The sequence below is a fragment of the Macaca mulatta genome, chromosome 3, assembly GCF_049350105.2.
Source record: "Macaca mulatta isolate MMU2019108-1 chromosome 3, T2T-MMU8v2.0, whole genome shotgun sequence".
Taxonomy (NCBI): Eukaryota; Metazoa; Chordata; class Mammalia; order Primates; family Cercopithecidae; genus Macaca; species Macaca mulatta.
In genome coordinates, this window is record NC_133408.1 from 141,434,460 (window position 1) to 141,448,017 (window position 13,558).

Sequence of the window (13,558 nt, forward strand, 5' to 3'; positions counted from 1 at the left end):
TCAGTGATATTTCCAGAAAAATATCATTTGCCCCATTTCACCATTTAATACACCCTCAGAAGCTCAACTGCTTCTCTCCCAGATTCATTATGAAAAATGTATTACTTTTTTACCTCTTCTACCATTATTATAATTATAATGATCTATCGTTAATTGTAACTACTGTGATTAATAATAGATTATATTTATATATTTAGAGATTACAAGGCACTTCCCATATATTATTTGATCATGATCAAACCTGGTTGACATATATTATGAAACCAAATTAGAATTTTATTATAAACCTTGTTTACATTTGGTTTAAACTATAAGGAGCATACAGCCAAAAAGATACTTTCTGAAAAATGCCTTCTTTCAAACATTCATCCATCTGTTGAACAGACGCATGTGGATATTTCCCATGTGACAGAGTTCCTGTCCTTGGAGAGCTTACAATATTATTGGCAAAGGTCAATACTTCTAAAGAAATGCACAGGAAAGGCACCTGACCCAGACTGCTGGGATCACAAAAGGCTCTCTGGATGATATCATCCCTGAAGTTTGGTTCCTAAGAGATAAGTGGGATTTCCGTTTTTGAAGTGGGGAGAAGGACTCAGATTCTAGCAAAAGGAACAGCATGTACAAAGGCACCAAAAAGGAAACATGCCAAATACCTTAGAAAGGTAGGAAGGGCGAGACGCAGTAACTCACGCCTGTAATCCCAGCACTTTGGGAGGTGAAAATGGGTGGATCGCTTGAGCTCAGGAATTCAAGGCCAGCCTGGGCAACATGGTGAAACCCCATCTCTACCAAAAATATAAAAATTAGTCAGACATGGTGGTGCACACCTGTGGTCCCAGCTACTTGGGGGGCTGAGGCAGCAGGATTGCTTGAACCTGGGAGGTCAAGGCTACAGTGAGCCGAGATCACGCCACTACACTTGTCTGGGTGACATAGTGAGACCCTGTCTCAAAAAAAAAAAAAAAAAAAGAAAGATGGGAAGTGATCACCCAGAGAGCACACATAGAGCTAGGGGAGGGGAGAACTTAAAAGAATTAAACATCAACCCCAGTTAAGAGCCCTAGAAGAGGCTGGGTACAGAGGCTTACACCTGTAATCCCAGCATTTTGGGAGGCCAAGGCAAGTAGATCATCTGAGGTCAGGAGTTCAAGACCAGCCTGGCCAACTTGGTAAAACCCTCTCTACTGAAAATACAAAAAATTAGCCAAGCGTGGTGGAGTTCGCCTGTAATCCTAGCTACGCAGGAGGCTGAGGCAGGAGAATCACTCAGACCTAGGAGGTGGAGGTTGCGGTAGGCCAAGAACGTGCCACTGCACTCCAGCCTGGGCAACAGAGTGAAAATAAATAAATATATTAAAAAATCTAAAATATTTTAAATATCTAAAATAAAATAAATATCTAAAAATAAATAAATAAATAAATAAATAAATAAAATGAGCCCTAGAAGAGTAACGAGACTTAGAAAGAAGCAATCTAATAAAATTCTCTGTATGAGATTAATATCAGTAACAGTTGACAAGGAAAAAGGAAGGAATCAGTGAGGAAGACACCAGATCATAATTTAGAGTTCAACTATTTCCACAGTAGTTGATACTGTGTCGTCTTCAAGTTTTACATATATTTTCATGTTTTAATTTAGAGGATTTTTGTAAATAGAAATGGAGGCTCCGGAAGGGAGAGCTCCCCCTAAACCTTTCCTAAAGCCGGCTCCCTGATATGATTGTCCAGACAAGGCAACACTCCCACCATAGGATAGTGTGCTCAAGTCAATGGCCGGACATTTTCTGAGCTGTGACTACATGTTTTCTAAACACAAATAATAACAACACCAAAGAAGGCATACCACCTGCAGCAAGTGGTGAATTCTCAGGATCCTGCAGTGGCCTTTCACTTCCAGTGCCAGCTTGTTCCCCTCACCTTTGAGACCCTCCTAAGCAGGTTATGTGCTTAGACAGAACCTTGATGAAGGATTCTTCTCTCTTCTGTGCATCTATAAGGGTCATTTCACACTTCTACTTGGATGAAGTTTCTTGAGAGATGCTGGGACTTTTATGGGTTTGATTTTGCTTTTTGGGGGTTTTTTTGTGGGAGTTTTATTATTTTGTTTTGTTTTAGAGATAAGTCCTCACTCTTGTTCCCCAGGCTGGAATACAGAGGTGCAATCATGGCTCACTGCAGCCTTGAACTCCTGGGCTCAAGTGATCCTCCCACCTCGGCCTCCTGAGTAGCTAGGCATGTACCACCACACCTGGCTAATGTTTTTTATTTTTTGTAGAGGTGGGGGTTTTGCCATGTGGCTCAGGCTAGTCTTGAACTCCTGGACTCAAGCAGTCTCCCACTTCGGCCTTCCAAAGCACTGAGATTATAGGCATGAGCCAGCATGCCCAGCCTGTTTTCTTTTTAAGTGATTACTGTCTAAAACATAGTATAAAGAGAGTCTCAGACAGTTTTCAATATATAAGTGAATTGAAGCAAATACAATTCACAGTTTTGGTGCTCTCAAACATGTGTTTCAGTTTCCAATTGGATTAGAAGTTTTCTCTCTGGAAAACCTGCTGATTTTATGGGCTCCTGTGCCTTGCTGAGGCAACTGAGCCTAACAGTTTATAACGAAAGCCAGGCCCTGTAATAGGCACTTGGAACCCATCTAATTCAATCGCAATCTAATGAAAGAAATGGGAAGGTTAATGAAAACATTCAGTGTAACCCCTTGAAAAATATTCTTCCTGTAATGGTTATTAAATAATATCTAACAAAGTTAATCATGAAAACAGCCAGTAGATATTAAAGATCACCATCAAGTTGGAAATCATCCTGTGCTTTGTTCCATCAGGGCCATTTAGGGCACAGTATTCCAGTGTCAGAGCACCCATAACAATGACTGCAGCAGCAAAGATGCTAGTTCTGACTTTTCCTTTTCCTGGCACTTCATTATTTCAGACTCAGCCTCCATTCCTCTTACTCTCAGTTCTAGCATTTGTTTCCTATAACTTTACCTGTCACTACCAATGTGTGCAGGTCACCATTTACTGAAGCCTCATTTGGTCTCCTGTAAGTACCACTGAAATTGTCATGATTTGGCTGGAACTGCGTAAGGCAAGAAAGGTTGAGATATGCTGAGGTGCACTAAAGCTTAACTTATATGGCATGCAAATGAAGACCTTTACTATCACTGAAAGGCAAACCAAACATTTATCGACTCAACTGTGATTAACCGAGGGCCTACTTCTCAGGAACTGTGGCAGGTATAGATGACACAGAGACAATAGGTGTGTTCCCTGTCCAGGAGGGGTCTAGTGTCAGTGGGAAAAACCAACCTGTAAGGGAGGAATGATGATGGCATTAGCCTGTGACCTCAGATCATTAGCCACCAAAATGGTCCATAGCTAAGTCCCTCATGAAATAAGGAATAGAGATTATTCATGATTTATTGGTATAATATTACAAAGAAACTCAATTCCTCACACCTAATTATAATCTGGGATCGTTATAGTTTTTGTATGATCATACAAAATAGGCTCTGATGATGCAATGGTAACATGAGGGCAATTAACTGATTACAACCAGCTAAGCATGTTTGTAGTGATGTCCAAGCAACCCTTTGAGCTGGGACTGCTATGACTCACGGCTAAAGTAAATCCAGGATTTAATCTAATTCTTATAAATATTTCACTGAGACAAGCCAAATAGTTTATATATGACTTGACTACAGAAATGCATACAGTACAGAGTTTAAATTTTTTCTTACAACCTGAACTATTAACCACAAAAGGAATTCTGAGATGTTTGCCTTCTCCTGCCTTGGCCTTCCACAGGCAAAAAGAGAAAAAGTTTTTTTTACCTGGAAAGCCCCAAGCAAGTTCAAAGATTTGGTGTTTTGTTAAAGAAAAATCTGCTATGATGTATGAGCAGAAATGCATGAGTAGGAATGCAGAACTTACTAGGCTGGGCCCTCCACACAGTAGTTACCTCACTCCACCTTGGCCCTGGGACATTACTCTAAGGTTGTTAGTTGCCCCAAGGGACCCACAGATAAAAGTATCTCTTCCATAGGAAAAAAAAAAATGAGTTCTTAGAATTCCTCTTAAGTTGTTTGGTCGGTTTCCTAAATTTGGCAATTCCTTGATCCACATAATGCAGTGCACACAGAGACTCCTGAATTACCTTTATCTGGTTTTGGTATCTTGGTCTGTCTGTCTCTCTCTCTCTCTTTCTCTCTCCCTCTCCTCCCTCTCAACTGGAACTCGATATTTTAAAAATACTGTAAGAATGAGTGGAGATCTTAGAAGTTTCATTTTAGTAACATAGCTCAGTTGAAGACAGCTCTGTGGCAGAGAGTACAGAAGAGACTACATCAGAGTCACAGTTGGTCTTTTTCTTCATTTCTAAAAGGGCTGCGAATTTTCTATTGGTTTTACAAAATTAATTCTCCCGATTGTGATAGAGAAAAGTGACACTCTTTGGTCACACACTGGCCACTGCACTGAAGTCAGATGAGGTCAGAAAGTAGGAAAGTAACAAGAGAATCTCTTGCCCCACCTCCCGCTGTCCCCCCACCCCGTAAGTCGATCTTCTTATATATCCAGATGACAATGAAAGAGATCACATCCCAAATTTATTTAGGGAGTTCCAGTTAAAATTATTATACAGAATACTGATATTGGAATGAAAATGAAAATTCAACCCTTTCACAGGTCATACTGTTCCAAAGAGAGATGGGAGTCTTGAGGCCAGGTGTGGACTGAGTCTGTTGCCACTGAAACCAGGTCCCTGTGAGTTGGCCCACTTTTAAAATAATGCCCAGAGTGCTTTGCAACAGTCAGAGTCAATGTTGGCAGCAGCATTTTCATTCCATTACCTAACCACCACCAGCCCCTAGAAACGTTTTTTTCCTTGATTTAGTAAGATCTTGAACTATTCCCAAACTTCCGTTGCTCCAAAATGAGGCAGAAAATCAGCAGACACAACCCCCACCACCCAATGACACTGATACCCTGGAATGGGGAAAGGGTGTAGGAGAGATTCAGCAGGTATCAGAGCATCTCCCTCTAAGGGGACCCTACATGGAAAGCCGAAATTATGGAAATCTTCCAGTGAAGAGGTCAGCTCAGGCTCCTGGGAACCCAATAAAAATAATGTCCTTGACTTCCCAGAGACTCATCCCTGAGGCCCCCACAACTTCAGCTCACCCCTTGCGCAGCCCCTAAACCCCTCTGCTTATCCACCTCCCACGTAGTTTTCAAACCACCCCTTCTCTCCTCCACGCTAATGCCTTCTCCTTTAGGTCTCACAAGCTCCCTGTAGGGAAAAGGGAAAATAAACACATACGTGAATGAAAACTTCAAATTTTCTAAATCTTGCTAAACTCAAGTATGGGACCAGAGTCAAAAGATGGGGCTATTTCTATCACAACACAAGATCTCTTTTGCCCTCCACATGGTTTTTGGTTAAAATATCAGTCTCAGGACACAAGTAACTGCAAGGCGGCAGTGGCTGTCAAGATTCGATTTGGGGTTCAAGAAGGTTTATACCTCCCTCTCCCATGGTTTCAAGATAAGCCATGTGGAAGTACTTCACTCACTCACCAATATATGCAGTGCACCTCATCCAGACACACAGTTAAAGGAGACCCAGACTCTGTGTCATTGTCCTCATCGTCTCCTTCCCCACAGCCTCCTAATGTCTCACTTGGATAGACCATGTGACAACGCTGCAACTCAGTTGCAGGAAGCTCCCTTCCTCAGTCTTCCACCTTTCTCTTTTTCTGCTTTCCACACTGAGGTCGCAGGGAGATTTCTAAACACCACTCCATTTCCCTGGTCAGGTTACCCCATGCTTAACTTTTTAGTGCCTTGCCATTGCCTTCAAAATAAAACCTAAACTCCTGAACAGCATAATAAACTACTGACAGTTTCCCAAGTATACCATTCCCTCAAACTCTGTAGCCTTTACTTATGCTACTCTCTCTGCCTAGAATGCTTTCCTCTTCACCTGGGGAACTCCTACTGGTACTTCAAAACTCAGTTGAGATGTCACCACCTCATGGCAGCTCTCCCTGACTACCCACCACTCCCACACTCTGAGTTAGATGTCCCTTCTTTCTGTTCCCTTAGTACTTTGTGAATGCCTCTGTTATAGCAAAGATACATTGAGTAGTAATGGCCTTATTTACCCACTTTCTTTCCAAATAGACAGAACTTATTGTACAAAGAAATGATACCATTTATCTCTATATCCCCAGTTGACTGTCTGGTACATAGTAGGTGCTCAGAAATTATTTACTGAATGAAGACACTCACAACCTAGGAGGGAAGACAGAGACTCATGAATCTGTAATGAGGCATAATAAATAGAGTGGGGTGCCATTACTACTGAACAGAGAGAGTGGACATCTCTGCTTGTGAAGAGCATAGAGTCGAGGAAGGCACCCATAGGAGAAGATTCTTAGGACCTTCAGAAAGGACAAGAAATCACCAGGCCTGTGGGGAGGAGGAGAAAAAAGAACAGCAGTATGTGTATGGGCCTGAATGCCTTAGTCAGCAGGACACATTTGGCAAGCTTTTCCTTAGAAGGATGACTCTAGTGACAATGAAAAGAGGTTGGTGGGAGAGTGACAGGGGAATACTGGAATAACCACATAAAGGCCTGAATTGAACTTGTGAGCAATGGGATACATATGAGGACAGGGACAGATGCGGAGAAGTTGAGAAAACAAGGAGTGTAGCGTGACCCCCAGCTTTCTGCTTAGGTGAATGGTGTTGCCATTAACCAGGATTGGGAATTGAGAGGAAGATCCACTTTGGGAGAAAGGTAGTCAGCCCTGTCTTCTGCTTCTACTGCTGTTGACTTGGAGTTGCCTGTTGGACAGACAACGAGGTGAAGATGTTTAGTGATCAACTGGACATGTGAGTCTGAAGCTCAGAAGAGAGTCTAGCCAGGAAGGAACACTTTTTCTATATGTAGCTTCATCGGAACTGCTGTTTTACTTTTTCAATTTAATTCTGTGCCATGAGGTTTCTGTTGTGGGAGGGGGCTACTTGGGGAGGGATAATTGGTCCCATTTCTGCCTCTGGCTTAGATACATGGCTTCTGGCAAACTATTCAACTTCAAGTTATGCCTGTCGCCTCAGAGGAAAGGAGACAATTAAGGAAACTTAAAGAAAGCCACTAGCCCTAAAACAGTTAAGTTAGTTCTGTCTTCTTGGTTTTTCTGTGGAATGTGGAAGTCATGCCAGTGAGGTAAACCTCATCCACTGCCCCAAATCCATACTTCCAAAGGCAGCTGAGTATACAAAAGGAATCCTCCTTACCCCTTAGAGAATCATCCTTAGGTAGAGATGTCATTGCCTTGCTACAACAAACATGTTCTTCCCCCCGACTTTGGGGGTCTTGTTTTTATGCTCTCCTGCCATTGTGATGGAAAATTTATGTTCCTATTCTCAGCCAGCCTGCAGCATCCACACTGATAATGATTAGCTATAGAGAGTTTTTCTACAGTTCTGTTTGCATTACAGAGTTTAGACTGAGATCTGCTTTAAGGTACATAACTAAAATAGCATTTTTGCAAAGCCACTCATTGTGCTTTTGCTGGTTAATTTGTCTTATGTTACTTGCACTGAGATGAGACATTTTTTAATTCTAGGGTTCCTGACAGTAATGGTACTGTGGGAGTTACATGATGTGCTCATGGTTGAACCTCCCTTATTTCAACTATCTATTCACAAATGCCAAAAGGGAATTGCTTATGGAACCCAGGCCAAAAGGGAATTGCTTATGAAACCCAATTCAAGAGGAACTGGTATTTAACCAGACAGCTTCTGGCAATTAAGTGTGAGCATGGCAAAGATTTAGCCAGGGCATTAGTCATGTGGAGAGTATGGAGAATCTCATTTTTAATTCAAGGGGCTGTGATAGAAAACTCAAGATCAAATGTGAATATCAGCCAACCACTGTTTACAAAGAAGGCAAATATCACAACAGCACCCAGGGAAATTTAAATGATACATACAAAAATTTCTCAGAGAAGCACAAAAACCAATCAGTTTATCCAACATGCTGAATTGGATGCTGCACTAAGTCAAAAGCTGGCAATAGATTCAATTACAGGCTCAAGCCTGTAATCCCAGCACTGTGGGAGGCCAAGGCGGGTGGATCACGAGGTCAGGAGATCGAGACCATCCTGGCTAACACGGTGAAACCCCGTCTCTACTAAAAATACAAAACATTAGCCAGGCATGGTGGCGGGAGCCTGTAGTCCCAGCTACTCGGGCTGAGGCAGGAGAATGGCGTGAACCCGGGAGGCGGAGCTTGCAGTGAACCGAGATGGTGCCACTGCACTCCAGCCTAGGGGACAGAGTGAGACTCCGTCTCAAAAAAAAAAAAAAAAAAGAAAAAGAAAAGGCCTTAAAATGTTTACTTCTTGATTCAAAGCAAAGGTGCCAAGGTATTGTGAATTTTAGTATCAGACATATGCCCTAATTTTTAAAACAATGCTAACTAGTTTACAGTCTCTGCCATAATAAGTAATAAGTAACAGTAGAAGTAACATATGGCTGCAACCTTTGTGGTCTGATATTTTCATTTCTGCAAAGGTAAATAAAGTTCGGTGATCAGATTCAGGATGCAGCCAGGGATTAGCCTCTTCCAAGAAGCAGCAGGCTGCCACCAAATTATTTGGATGCTCTCAGGTCATCTAGACTGGCTTTTTTTTTTAATCTGTTGACAATGCAACTTGAGTAAAACTATCTTTGACTGACTTAATTTTTCTTCAATCAACAGGTAGGAGATCAAATCATTGAAATCAATGGGGAAAGCACAAGGGACATGACACATGCCAGAGCAATAGAACTCATCAAATCTGGAGGAAGACGAGTGAGGCTGCTGCTCAAGAGAGGCACGGGACAGGTCCCAGAATATGGTGCGTTCCACGTTTTAATTCATTCTTTTGCTCTTCCTTCTGTGAACCATAAATGCTTATGCTTATTTATAAAACGACATCAGCTCTCTATTTCTACATAAATATATATTTAGCTATCAATAGGTATACACACACACACACACACACACACACACACACACACGTATGTTTATGCCCAGGAAATAAATGTGTGTGAACTCTTTCTTTTGCTCCCTCCATTAAGGAATGTTTAAAATATGAAATGTAGGACCTTCCAGGGCATCTCTGAGTGTGCAAGGAGAGTTAGCACCCCTTAAATATTAGAACTTTTACAGTTTGACTGATGGTCTGCTGTTCATTTGAGTACACAGTAATTTATCAGTTATTTCCTAACACTGTTTGTGCATCAGACTATCTCAAAGGATTTGTAACTGGGGCAGGGACCAGCAGCATATCTTCAGGGTGTGAAATTTAAAATGTAAACTTCAGTTCACGCAATGGTTGCATTTCCTTGGCATTTAGGAATTATTCTGAAAATTCACTCCTGTGTTGTGTTTCTGTATGCTTTTGAGGAAGGCTTTAAAGCATGTTTTGATTCACAGATTTGTCTTCAAACATCTTTAAAGTTGTTGTTTCCCAGCAGCCCATTATAGACACTACTGACAGCATAGCTCTAGTGTGTCCGAAATAGCTGAGTGGTCATTACATGAAAAGCACCGAAACCTGAGGTGGTCTTTAAAGATAATCTCAGTGAGTGACAGACAGAAACAAAAATGCATACAGACACATCAGACTAGTGCAGATAATACCTGTTCAGATTAGGAAAACAAGATCTAACTGCTGACCTGAATAATGAGCTCTAAGTTGATTGAGATAAATTGACTCTCTTTCATCCTTCTATCCCCTACCCAAAAAAAACAGACTTCTAGGCTGGGCGCAGTGGCTCATGCCTGTAATCCCAGCACTTTGGGAGGCCGAGGCGGGTGGATCACCTGAGGTTGGGAGTTCAAGACCAGCCTGACCAACATGGAGAAACCCCGTCTCTACTAAAAAGACAAAATGAGCCGAGCGTGGTGGCACATGCCTATAATCCCAGCTCCTCGGGAGGCTGAGGCAGAAGAATTGCTTGAACCCAGGAGGCAGAGGTTGCAGTGAGCTGAGACCACAGCATTGCACTCCAGCCTGGGCAACAAGAGCGAAACTCTGTCTCAAAAAAAAAAAAAAAAAAGATTTCTAAAGAGTACTTTTCCGTTTCAGATTATTCTTTTTGCACACATTGTCTAAATAACTGACTAATATCTCCTTACTTAGCAGGGCAGATCTATATCCTGAGTTCAACTGAAATATCTAAACTCAAAGGCCTTAAATGCATTATATTTCCAGCATCTTGTGCACCCCTCCAAGCCTACAAAGAGAGCTAGCAAGCCTTCACAGTAAGTCAAAAAGCATTCAGAAGCTTCTGTAGGGCTGGCTCTAGGCCCAAGGAAACATTTCATCCCAGATTCCTACCCTTAATGCTTGAATCTAATAAAATATTTATATATATATATATATATATATATATATATAAAATATCAATAAGCACAGGCATGATCCTGCTAAAATGTACCAGCATTAATCCCTTTGTAAAGAATCTGAACTCTTGGAACAGAATAACTTTTGCACTGTAGAGCACTGACTGACTCAGTAATATCAAAGTGACCTGTGAAATTCTATCACTTCTAAAACATACCACCTTTAATGGTATGCTTCACTCCATGGTGAGACCTGAATATTATCTCTACCCAGACATTTTCATAGAGTTAATATTGTTCTAACAAGTTTATCTTTAAAAAGTTAATCCAACCAGCATGACTATCCTGAGCTTTTCATTTTTCTGTAGAATCACTATTGGTCCACACTTTCTCAGCATCTACACATCAGCTGCTTGTCTGTAGTGAGCAAGTAGAACATACTACTGATCAACCTACGGCATAACTCAAACGGTAGCGAACAAATGTGAAGCTACCTCAGACTATCATGAGGAAAAAATAAAAACATGTTTTTGAACAAGACAAAAATTCAAGATCATGTCAACATTATTTCATTAATTCTTAGCATCACCCAAAAATATATGATTACAGTGAAATTCTCAAATGAACCAGAGTGGTGTGATCTCAACTCACTGCAACCTCCACTAACCAGGCTCAAGCGATTCTTCAGCCACAGCCTCCCGAGTAGCTGGGACTACAGGTGCAAGCCACCAATGCCCAGCTAATTTTTTTGTATTTTTGTAGAGATGGGGTTTCACCATGTTGCCCAGGCTGGTCTTGAACTTCTCAAAACGATCCGCCCATCTCAGCCTTCCAAAATGCTGGGGTTACAGGCGTGAGCCAGCACACCCAGCCTGGGCAAACTTTTGAGTGGCCAGTCATCAACACTGTTAACTGTAGCAGTATTGCAGAATTTCTTCTAAATATATTCCTCTAAAGTGTAACATTAAATCATACTTGCTAGTAATATCAGCAGTTGTCTGCTACTTTTGATATTAAATTGAGATGGATTTTAACTGTAAAAAATTTTAGAGATGATGTCACAAAAGAAAGAACATAATAGCACAGGACAATCTCCTTAAAGGAAGTAAAACAATAGTCAAACGAGATAAACGTTAGTTCTCTGGGAAAATCTAAGCTGAAAGGTGCGTGGTTATGCATAAGAAACCAAGATTAAGGATCATAGCATCTTTGAGGATAATGTCATCAAATATTGTTTCTGGAATTTCACAGTGACTGATGGGTGGGGAGATGGGACCCAGGAGTCCCCAAGACCACTTTCACATTTAGAGATTTTCTAGGAGGCCTCCTGGGGCACAGAATGTAACTGTGCTCACAGCTAAGATTTATTACAGCAATATAGTGAAAATACACATTGGGCTCACAAGGGAAAAGACATAGGCGGGGTCTGGAGGAATCCACATGCAGGCTTCCTTATGCTCTCTCTCTCACACGAGGTGTCACCCAGAACACTCTTTCCACCCAGCAACAAAAATGCAGCAACGTATGTGTGACATTGCTGCTCAGGAAAATTCCCTGCAGACGCAGTGCCCGAGGTTTCCACTAGGGCTGGTGATGCAGGGACCCTCTGCCTAGCACATACCACACTTCCAGACTCCCAGAAGCAAAGCAGGCTCAGCACAAACCACACTGATTGTACAAACAGTTTAGATACAGCGAGACACTCTTATAATTTAGCAAAAGGTTTACATTAGCTTAGAGGATGATTTAACAGTCACATTTCCAGGCATCAGCCAATGGCCAACCTGCCTTTCTAAGGAGAGCAGTCTCAGGCCTGCTCTGTTAACCTTTTCTGCATCAGAAGCAAGCCAGAGAAGTGGCCACATCTATGAAAGTCACACTATACAAGTGACTGCTACATCCAAGGAGTGCCCACTGCTAGGAACGCCATAATTCCTCCAGCATCAAATATACTATATCATGAAACAGAATTTCTTGTCTTCTTTCACCACCTTGATGCTTTCATGTAATAAAGGAATTATTTTTGTCTAAGATAAACTAGAGTATATCTTAATAAATTCTTAAGTAGCAGAACTGGGTAACAGCAAAATAATAGCAACAATAACAACAAAAGAAAGTTCTTATGGAAAAGGAAAATTCAATACTTAAGTTTACCAGTAGATATAGCGAAGATTATAATCCTACTTTTTCCTAATACACCCTAATCATGGGAAAACTGATTTTTCTCAAACCATTCTTGGTTGGAAGGATTTCTTCCAACCCTCCTGTTGATACCCCTATGATTCAAAATTCAGGACGGCTTTGAAGCAAGACCCTTATCCGGACTTCCGGACATGTCAAAAAAAAGGCTGATTTCTGTCAAGAGAAATAAAATCTCTCACTCTGAGTTCTTAAGGTGATCTGTGACCGAGAGATAAGCCTAGGTACCATTGGAAAAATACCAAAGGCGATCTGTCAGAGCATTGACTAAACAAAATCAGCATGACTCCAAGTGAGCTGGGGGAGGGAACAAACATGCTGCAAATACGTCATCTCTAATTACCCAAAGACTAACTGTCAGGTGACACCTCAGCCAGTTCAGAGGCAGAAATCAGCAAACGCCACCCCAAAAGTCGTGACTGCACATAGAGGCTGTCGAGCAGCTGCAAGGGGAGTCGGAAAATGATAAGGGCTTTGAAGGAGGAGTTGCTTTCCTAGTTAAGTCCTTGAAAGACAAGTTCAGGAGATAGATACTTCAGCTCCACTCCAGTCCTCAGGATAAGAATTTGTTGATTGTAAACTCAGTGAGAAGCGTGAGTTCCCCTCCCCTGATACACATCTCAATGCCATACTGAGAAGAGAATCAAAAGATGATGCATCAAAAGCAGTGCCCTCCTTCACCCTGGTTATTGCTATTCAAATGAAATCCACAAAGGTTAAGAGAAAAGGAAGTATGCATCATGGTTGTAAAACTGCACAGGAATAAATTATACAGATTAGCTGCCTGCCTTGAAATGCAGGCGTCCTTCATTAGCATTCAAAGAGTACAAAGAGTACAACACGAACATACACTTGATTTATCAACTGAGCCACAGAGTCAGGGCCAAGGTAAATAGAGGTGCCACTGGATGAAAAAATTCCCAACATAAGCAGTTCAGACCAAAGT

General features: G+C 41.6%; 1 protein-coding gene across 2 annotated transcripts in view; it reads left to right on the forward strand.

Annotated features, from left to right (window-relative positions):
• MAGI2 (membrane associated guanylate kinase, WW and PDZ domain containing 2) overlaps positions 1 to 13,558 on the forward strand; it is a 1,467,795-nt gene that overhangs the window by 1,399,617 nt on the left and 54,620 nt on the right. For both annotated transcript variants that reach the window (XM_015134089.3, XM_015134090.3), the window contains one exon: positions 8,782 to 8,920. In XM_015134089.3, coding sequence (XP_014989575.2) covers positions 8,782 to 8,920 — 139 coding nt within the window. The remainder of the gene's footprint in view (positions 1 to 8,781; positions 8,921 to 13,558) is intronic.